Raw genomic sequence first — 10,254 nt, 5'->3', positions numbered from 1 at the left:
TATGTACGCTTCTTTTAATTAATTAACTTCTTCTTTTTTTTCGAGATTTGAACTTCGGATCTTTTCAATAAAATGAAAATTAAGTATTGACGGACAAAATATCATTGGTTAGCAAATACACATTTTAAATTTAGAAGACCAGTGAGTTAGATTATTGTTAAGAGCATATTCATTTATATATATATATATATATATATATATAAATGACAATTCTTATATTTGAATTTGTGAATAACAAGTTTGATCGATTCCAATTTATTTTCTCATCGCTAGTGTAAAGTATCATATCAAAAAACAAAGAAAACGTAAAACATATAAATACTTGTCAATCATGTGGCATGTTTTGTAAGATTCCTTTCTGCATAATCTATGAGGCTTTTTCTTTGGACGCATTAATGTGATTTGATGTATAAAACAAGAACATTATATAAGAAAAGACTTTAAACAAAAACATAAAATAAAGACATAAATTATATCTATGCAATCGTTAACAAAAAGAATAATGCGTCATGAAATTTTTGGCTCCTCATGCGTGATAGACTCTAATGATAAGTTTTTCTAACACTGAGTGAGGGATTTCGAACACACCTCTCAAAATTAACACTAGAAAACTAAAGGCCATTCAAACTACAATTTTATTATTTTATAGTTGCTGGAAAGAGAAAAACTTGAATAAAACATATTGATTAGGCATCTCTTATATGCCATAAAAAATTTAGGTTGAACCAAAATACATATACGTTTATAAGTTTATCTCTATATGACGTGGTTTAAATACCCCTCCGTAAAGTTTTACCCGACGACTTGTCCTTTGCTTTAACAATTTTTTTTTCTAAATTTAGCGTATTACAAGCAAGATAATGTGTAACATTTGAATAACCGTTTAGGTTACTTGTCACTAAACTAATAAAATATAGTAATTACACTAGGTTTTTTAATTAAAATTTCGACCAAAAAGTTAGAGAATGAGTTAAACCTGGTATTATACCTTTGCATGAGAACATGGCTACTTTTTGCCTTTTCCAAGAGAGTTTGTAAGGTGGTCGCCTTCATTCCTCTTTACCTTCATTGCATGCGGTGCATTCATAGGTATAAAATCTTCGGAAGTTGAGAGAAGAACATGTACAAATGATATCTTTAATTTTTTTGACATGTTTGTTTAGCATTCTTATCATGTAGCTAAATTGACTTATGCTTGATTCTGATACCCGAAATCATGTGTTTGATTCTCTCTATCTTTGATGCCGCTTGTTTTTTGGTTCAATAAAAAAAAAAACACAATAATATGCTACCTTTTTAGACTAGTAAAATAATTAAACATTGCAATATAACCCTATATCCATTGTAAATATGGAATCCGGCTGACAATCAAGAATAGGTATCTCTGACCAATTGGATTCCTAAAAGAAATACAAAGGCTAATAATCTGTGGAGAAAATTTTCCTTGTGCCTGTAATACAAATAGTACACCACATGCTGTTATATAAGTGGTAGAATGTTATTACTTTTTTACACAAAAACCTCACCATAAGGACACGTGGTGTACCACCTCGTGTTCCGATCACATTAAAATATCTCTCCAATCTGTGTATGATAGAGAGCGAAGGAAAACTTCTAATAAATTAGCCTCCCTCAAATCAAAGTTGTTATGAAATGTAAACAAGATTAATCAGCAGCATGCATACTTGTATGGCTAATAGAGAAATGAAAGGCTGCGTACTAATTTGACCTAGAAACCCTAGATCCACATGACTAAATTTGAATCAAAGACAGTGCCTTTTCAAGATGCTTGCCCTTGAGGTCAACATACTCCTTTACTGTGAGTGAACGGTACTTGGGCATTTGTCCCGTAACCCTAGAGAGAACCGGGGAAACTGTAAAATCTCTTGGGGGAGCATAAAAGTAGGCCATGGAAAACCGTTGGATCTGCTGGTTCACCACCGCACGATGAAGAACATTTGTATACATGCCATTGGAGAGAATGTGGAGATAGTCACCAAGGTTAACTGTTAGGGCACCAGGTACTGGTTGCACCAGAACCCACCCGACTCCATCTTTGAAGACTTGGAGGCCGCTGGTTTTGGATTGTTGGACAATGGTGACAAGGGATGTGTCTGTGTGTGCTGCCATGCCCATGGCTCGGGTCGGGTCGGGGCAGGGGGGGTAGGAGTTTAGTTGCAAAGCAGTACCTGGACTACTTAACCCACTGTCATTAAGCCAATTCAGTTCCTCAAAATTAATGTTCAAGGATTTGAAGAAAATGCGGATTATTTTCTCTGCTAAAGCCTTCATTTGGTTCTGGTAATCATCTATTGTGTCACTGCAAACACATAGAAAACTTAATGTAAGTTGTATTTTGATTAAATATAACACTTAAGGGATAATATATCTTTCAATTTTCTAGAAAGTTAGATGAAACTTTAAAATTTTAGGGAGTAAATTCAATAAAATATATTTCAGAAAGTAAATTGACAATTGGGTAAAAGTTCGGAGGGTAAATGACAATTTATTTTTAAATAAATTATTGAACAAAGTAAATATCGTTTCTAAATATAAACATATATACCCTCTCAAAAACAAACTTTTACACAAAGTTGCTTCCAACATATCCCAAACAAAAAGCATGATATGCAAACTTCATAATTAAGATAAAATTAATTTTGTCATTTTGCCTACGTGCATGAAAATGCATGGAGGACTTACCAAAAGCCTTGATAGTCTTGGGGCCAAAGTTGCTTAGCATGATCGATTGGAGATCCCATGATGGTAAACCCTTCCTGCCACATATGTCTGTCAAAAAATGGCGATATATGAGGACGACCGTACCCAGTGGCCCCACCTGGAGATCTTAGGGCTTTCAGTTTTTGGTCAACAGGGAGACCAAACAATTTTTCAGCTTCAGACTCCACATCCTCCGTAAACTTTGTAAGGCCATGGCCTATCACCTGAAAAATACCCCATGTCTCACATGCCTGGATCATGAGACTTGAAGCCTCCGAGTCCATGAGGTCGATGACAGGTACCGGTAACGGGTCGGCGGAGGGGACCCCGAACAAAGATTCGTGAGATTTATCATGCCATACATGAGATTCAGGCAATTTCTGGACTGAATTAAAGTCGATAGGGATGATATGATGGAGATGAGCTCTATAGGGATCTGCTATAGCACCCATTGGAAATTCTATAAGGAGAAACAACAAAGTTAGGATGAGAAAAGGTCAAGGTTTGGTGAGATCAATTTGTTGGTGTTTGTTGATTGGATTTATCAATTTGTTGGCACAGAGATTTATATATACATGAAGATAAGAGAGAAATATGTATGACTCATGACCTGACATGGAAGGGTATCTGATCTTTTATGGAAGATAATCTTATATATAGATTACCTTCTATAGATATAAACATATACATGTATCATGTACATGCATGTTAATTAATATTATGAAATATGAAAAACCCATACGGAATGTGATATCCAATAGGGACAAATGACATTCTATATATAGATGATTGCTTAGGTTTTTAATTATAATGCTTTTAGTCGTCTGATATGAAATGTAATTTGTCTAGATCGCGTCCAATGTATGTTCAATGTATATATAGCATATGAATTCATGTGCACATACCACATAGATCGCATTTACATACATATGAATTCATGTGCACATACCACATTCTTGGTTTGGATGAAACTCAAAGATAATCTAATGAAAAATGTTGTTTGATGTGACAATTGTTTTCTGTCAAATAATGAGTTTATTTTATTCAGGACTGTTTCTGAGATTTTGGGGGTTCTATGCGAAATTTATAAAAGGGTCATTCCTTAAGATAGTTTTAAAAAGGTAGGACAATGTATTGATGCTAGAAAACAATCACTTAAATCAAAGTAAAGTTTAGCACTCACTAATTGTAAGTTTAAAAATATCATTCATAATAAGTATAAAGAGCTACAAACATAACGTTCACTAAATAATCAAAAGTCTTCAAAAGCTCTAACTTTAAAGTTTCACTTGAATATGTAACATTATTGTATAATAAAATTGAAAAAAAAAACCATTTTAAGGTGTTATTCGCACTCAAAATATCTCATTATACTACAATTTTTTATACTTAAAGGAAAAAATTACGCTTATAAGGAGTGCACAATGAAATTTAAAGTGCTAACAAAAATAATTTTTAAATATAGAACATTATTACATATAAATATTAGATGACAAAAATTTTGGGGCCCTTTCAAATTTGGAGCCATGTGCGACTGCACTTTTTGCTCTCCCTCAACGTCCCCTCTGATTTTATTGAATACTAATCGTATATATCATTTATCACATCATATAATATATTAATATGGTACAAATATGTAGTCGGTCTAATGTAAGATCCCACATCGCCCAGGAGTGTGGATCATGTAAGCCTTATATGTATATTCTCATCTCTACCTAACACGAGGTCTTTTGGGCGTTCATTAGCTTCGGGTTCCATCGGAACTCCGAAGTTAAGCGAGTTCGCACGAGAGCAATCCTATGATGGGTGACCCACTAGGAAGTTCTCGTGTGAGTTTCCAGAAACAAAACCGTGAACGCGTGGTTGGGGTCCAAAGCGGACAATATCGTGCTACGGTGGAATCGAGCCCAGGATGTGGTGGGGGCCCGGGCCAGGATGTGACATCTAACGTTACTCAATCACTTAGGATGAGGATGCTCTCTAAATCCTCTTTGTGAGGATCTCAGGGGTCCTCACATCCAATTCGTTCACCGTGCATCGTTCGGTCAATTTAAATAAAAAAATTTAAATGATTTATGGTCGCACTATATGATAAACGAATAAGATGCTTAGGATCTTTACAAAAAGGATCTGGATGAGATTCAAATCCACTCAGTTATTTGCTTACATAATCCAAGTTTTTGTCGTATTAAGGGTTCAATGACACAAACTAATAATACTAGAATTAAAAATTGGAGTTGGAGGGGATTACGTCCAATGATGCACAGTGGTAAGGGCGGCTGTTGTTCACGAAGTATGTCCGTTGTGGTTTTGGAGGTATTGTGGGATAATATTTATAGTTGAATGGAGACAAAAGAAGGAACAACAATTCAACAAGGCGTAACATATTCAAAGATTATAAATTGAACAGTTTCGTTGTCCCATGATAAGGAGGACATTCTTTTTTGCTTTTGTGGACAAATGAAATTATGCCTTGTCCACAAGTGGGAAAAAAATAAATGAGTAAGGAGAGAGATTGGATTGAGGAACATGTTGTCATTGGGTATTCTATATCGGTGAGGGAAAGAAAGAAAGAAAGAAAGAAATAAGAGTTTAAATATGATTACCGTATTTTAATTAAAATTCAGCTATTTTATGATAAAATCAACACCGAACGAGTTAGCAATTGATAATTATCAAGTTGGGGACAAATGATTTTATATGTTTAAGTGCTGAACTAATCAATTTTATAAAATAAAATAAAAAGAAATTAATTTGGTAATCAAAATTTAGTTTTGGATCATTATAGTTCATTGCCCTAAAAAATTCATTAGGCAGAGATAACGACCTTGCTCCAAACTTTAAAGAAATAGAAATTATTTTCATTTTCAAATTTCGAAATTTCGAAATTTTGAAATTTCAAATAAGCCAAAAAAGTGTCTTTTTCATGCCACTGTTCTAAAGATTCTACAACATCTAAGACTCAGATCCTCTCCGGATCATTTCCATAAGGATCCTCTGACCAATTGATATCAACCGTTGGTACAAATCCAACGGCCAAAGTATTTTCACCTGTTTCTCTCTCTCTTTTCCCCTCGACTCTTCCTCTTTCTCCTCCACTTAGAAGCACCCACCACGGCCACACCTGCATCTTCTCAATCTTCTTCAGGCCCAGCTCACCCCAATTAAATTCCTTGTTAACTTTTGTATTTCTTATCTCTGAATCTTTAATTTTTGCAGTATGTTCAGTGATATTTTTGTAGGTCCTTTGAATTCGGACTTTATTCAATTTGCAGCAGGGGAGGTTGGGGGTTGCTGGGTTGTGTAAGATTTATACATCTATTGGAGATTAGCTTTAGAATTGGCTCAAATGACTATTTCTTTAAGGGCTAGTAGAAGGATCCAACACTCGTTGGAAGACCATAGTCAGGATCAAAAGAAAAATGGAAGTTTTACGGCGAAGTTTGGGATGCTGGTTCAAATCCAGTTCGTAACTTGGTGGCGGCGCGTCGGGTGTTTCGAATTGAGTGAGAAAGAGGAGTTGAGGGGAAGAGCGCAAGGATTAGTATCAATGGATGAGATTAATCGGTCAGGAGGATCCCACGGAAATGATCCGGAGAGGATCTGAGTCCGTGCTAAACTAACAAATGGGTGATATGGTGGGTCTATAGGAGGAGGATTGTCTGCCCTCCAAGTTCCCGTGCCCTCCCATGCCCTTCTGATTGTGTGGTCACGGTTAAACCACGTTAATATTTTATATTATTATTTATTTTTGTTTTATTATCTTTATAAAAAAAGAATATAAAATATTAACGTGGCTTAACCGTGACCACACAAAACAGGAGGGCATGGAAGGGCACCGAAACTTGGAGGGCAGACAATCCTCCTCCGGGTCTATAATGGTATCTGATCAATTTGACAATCAAGATTTAGTTTCTGATCATTTTAATGATTTTTATTTTATTTTTTTTTTTTTTTTTTGGTCTCAACGGAGGAGTCAAATCTTTGATCCTAAGCCTAACCTCTTTTTTCGTTTTTATTATTCTATCAAGAACTATTCTCTAGAACTAAGGGGAAATATGATTCTCTAATAATTTATGTTGTGCTTATAGATATTCAGTTGAGAATGTAATGTAGAGCTTATTGTTTAGTTTTGCATTAGAAAGATAACAAAATGGGAAGAGAAAAGTCATAATTGAATATATAACAAACGAAAAATATGAACAGAAAATTTTAAACTTAACTAAAAGGAACATGCATGGCTTCAAATCTTTTTAATATCAAATATTTTATTTGAACTCATACAACCTCTTTCTATACTCATATTACTTTTAATTAAGATACAAATATTTCTTTAAACCCAAATTTATTACCTAAAATGTTCTTACAAACCCAATTCAATTGTAAATTTAGCCATACGCCCATTTATCTACAATGCAGTTGCCAAAATCTCTGCCTTCAATTTTGCATAACCTATCAATGTAGCACTGCCTCATGCCCAATATCTGCATCTACAGGCAAGGCAACCCCAAATTATTTCAAATATCAAACCCACAACAAAACTTCAAAAGGTCCTCCTTCAAAATTTCAAATTATTTCAACTTAATGTCATTTTTAGAGCTGGAAGATCTATGGTTCTATGGGTTTAAAATTTCTTTGAGTTTTTAGCTCTTTAAAAATAGAGATTTCTACTTTTTTTTTTTTAATTTTACCATCAATTGCTTTAATGAATTTTTTTTTTATCTTTTTCCTGAAGTTTCAAATTTCCAAATGGATTTTTGAAAACCCAACCCAGCAGATACCAATGATTGCAGAAAGATTTCATGATTTGATCTTTTTTCTTAAAGTTTTGTTTTTATTATAAGAGCTATCAGGGGTTTTGCTGAAATGAATGTAGGATAAACAAGAAGTAATGGTATGGTTTAATTATAAGGAAAACTAATGAAAAGGGCTTGAAAACTTTGAGTTTTAATGATAAGGACAAAATAAAGGGTAAAGTGAATAGTACCAGGATTGACTTTTTAGTGTAAAAATATGATTTTTCATTAAAGTGAACAGTACCAGGTGCTTTTCGCTAAAGTTCCCTTAATTATAGGGTGTGAGTTTATTCATAAATTTTAGTTTTTTTGTTAACTTCATCTTGTACTTTATGATAATTATGCAATAGAATAAAAAAGACAATTCACATTTAAAGTTTAAATTAGGTGTAAAGAGAGGTTATTTAGCTTTAAATAAAATTTTCCTTTTAATATTTTGTGCCCTTTTCTGATTTTCCCAAAATACAAGGTGAGAATATTGAACAAAAGTAGGTTAGATACTGAAAATCAAATAATTAAAACCATGAAATCAAGTTTGAGGTGAAATTAATGTTAACATTCTGCAGGCCAATATTGTGTTACAATTGACATTATAACATCCAAAACTTGCGTCGGTAGAGTAAAGATGGATTTGATATACCCTTTTGCTAATTGTGCTGTAATATTTGCATGATTGCATCTTTTGAAATTGAACCTTCATGGGAAATTAATGTAATTAACATATATAATTAGCTACCAAAGTCTAGAAAAATATGGCACCTTCTTGATGGAAGTTGATGTTTTACCATAAAATTAATTGGCAAATGGTTAGTAGCACAACTTACATATAAGCTCATACAAGGTATTTTCTTCCATCAATGTGAGTCATTCTCAACACGTCATCTCACGTGTGTCGAATTTTTAAGTCAAACACGTGGATAACACAAATAAAATGACGTAGAGCACATGTAGGACAACTTGCTCTGATACAATGAAGGATGTTGAAGGTCTACCATAAAATTAATTGGCAATATGGGAAATAACTCAACTTACTTATAAACACATGCATAAATTTTTCTTCCAAAATTGTAAGATACATTATCAACACGTTTTCTTTTCCTATCACTCGTAAATAAAAGTTCATGAGTTCGTCACTGAGTAGAACTAACACAAAAATTTGTGCTTATTTTCTTTGTTTGCCGACGATAAATGAGAAGATGGTTGACAGAAGTTAATTCCAATTCCATGCGGGGAACAGTCAACCAGACGTTTAGTCGTCGGTGGCCCATTGCTGTTGATGAAGTTAGAAGCTCTCTAGTTGACCACGTTCCATTGGAGGTTTTGAAGATTTTGCAAATGGAAAAAATGCCTCCAAAATTACAATATTCCCACCACGTGCCAATCATCTCACGGAAAAAAATAAAATGTGAAGCTCAAGTCAAGCGAGGAATAATGAGAAGAGAGATAACTTTGTATAATCAAGTTCGATTTCAAGGGACTTAATCATTAATCAAAGAAATAAATATATATTCAGACTTTAATTCAACCAACCCTTTCTTCTAAACAAATGTGATCCCAAACCAACAAGGTTCTTTTGTTTTGTGATAGTTAAGGGGAACGTCTATCTTATGCAGTCTTACCCTTATTTTGCAAAAAAATTGTTTCCACGACTCGAACATGTGACATTTTAGTCACAAAGAAACAACATTTTTGTTACGTCAAGACTAGCCCCACCCTTTTATTTGCTTTAGTATCATTTTATGGGAGCCGATTCATTTCAATAAGAGCATATGGACGGCAGATCCCTCTGCCTATATATAATATGAATCATTTTAATTAACCAACCACCTTTTCATCTAGTGGTAATTATCTATTCAAAGGTGTATTGAGTTCAAATTCTCTCCTTTGCATCGACAAAAATAACTTAATGTAAAATGTCCAGAATCTAAGGAAATTTGGAAATATACCTCTTTTTTTTCTAAGACAACTTTAACGAAAAGCTTCCGGTACTATTCACTTTAACGGAAAATCACATTTTTATGCTAAAAAGTCAATCATGATACTATTCACTTTACCCTTTATTTTGTCTTTATCATTAAAACTCAAAGTTTTCAAACCCTTTTTATTAGTTTTCTTTTTTTCTTCTAAGATCTACTCCAACCCTTGGAGTAAAACTCAAATTTTAGGTACTAAACTCATCCCAACTTGCTCTAATCCTTGGGGCAAATATAAGTTTTAACCCAAACTCATTTCTAGGGAAAATTTAAGCCAGGATTCCCCTCTGGATTAGTGGGGTTGGCCTACCATATATGTATATTGTTTTTAGTTTTAAATTTATAAATTCATTAAATTCAACGGCTAAGGTCAGATATGACCAAATCCAACGGTAAAAAAATATATATCTGATGGTCCAAACAGCTAAAGCAATTAAAAGAAATTCTTGTATGTGTTTCATATTCTTTCATAGTGTTTCACGAGTTTCATGATGTCGGTTTAGTGATTTTTCAATATTTATCGGAATCTAATATTTTTTGGTTAAAATGTTCAAAAAATTAAATTAGGATGATCCACATATTTTTTTTAAGTTACTTTAAGAAAAAAAAATATCCTAAATTCATTCTTTAATAATCTCGGGCTAAAAATTTAACCCATAAGGGTTGGAGGATAAAAATTGTTTGTAGGTTAAAACCTAAATTTGTTTGGTTAAAAATTTTAGGTTTTAATCCAAAGGTTGGAGATGTTCTAACACATTAAAGAT

General features: G+C 33.5%; 1 protein-coding gene across 1 annotated transcript; it reads right to left on the bottom strand.

Moving 5' to 3' along the window:
- Positions 1 to 1,329: 1,329 nt before the first annotated feature.
- On the bottom strand, positions 1,330 to 3,569 carry LOC126604383 (gibberellin 3-beta-dioxygenase 1-like). The gene is made up of 2 exons (XM_050271615.1): positions 2,704 to 3,569; positions 1,330 to 2,320 (listed from the first exon to the last, which is right to left on the bottom strand). The coding sequence occupies exons 1-2, from the start codon at positions 3,171 to 3,173 to the stop codon at positions 1,753 to 1,755; spliced, it is 1,038 nt and encodes a 345-aa protein (XP_050127572.1). The 5' UTR covers positions 3,174 to 3,569; the 3' UTR covers positions 1,330 to 1,752.
- Between the last annotated feature and the right edge of the window lie 6,685 nt (positions 3,570 to 10,254).

Source organism: Malus sylvestris, chromosome 15, assembly GCF_916048215.2.
Source record: "Malus sylvestris chromosome 15, drMalSylv7.2, whole genome shotgun sequence".
Taxonomy (NCBI): domain Eukaryota; kingdom Viridiplantae; phylum Streptophyta; class Magnoliopsida; order Rosales; family Rosaceae; genus Malus; species Malus sylvestris.
This window is presented reverse-complemented; position numbering and strand designations above follow the sequence as displayed.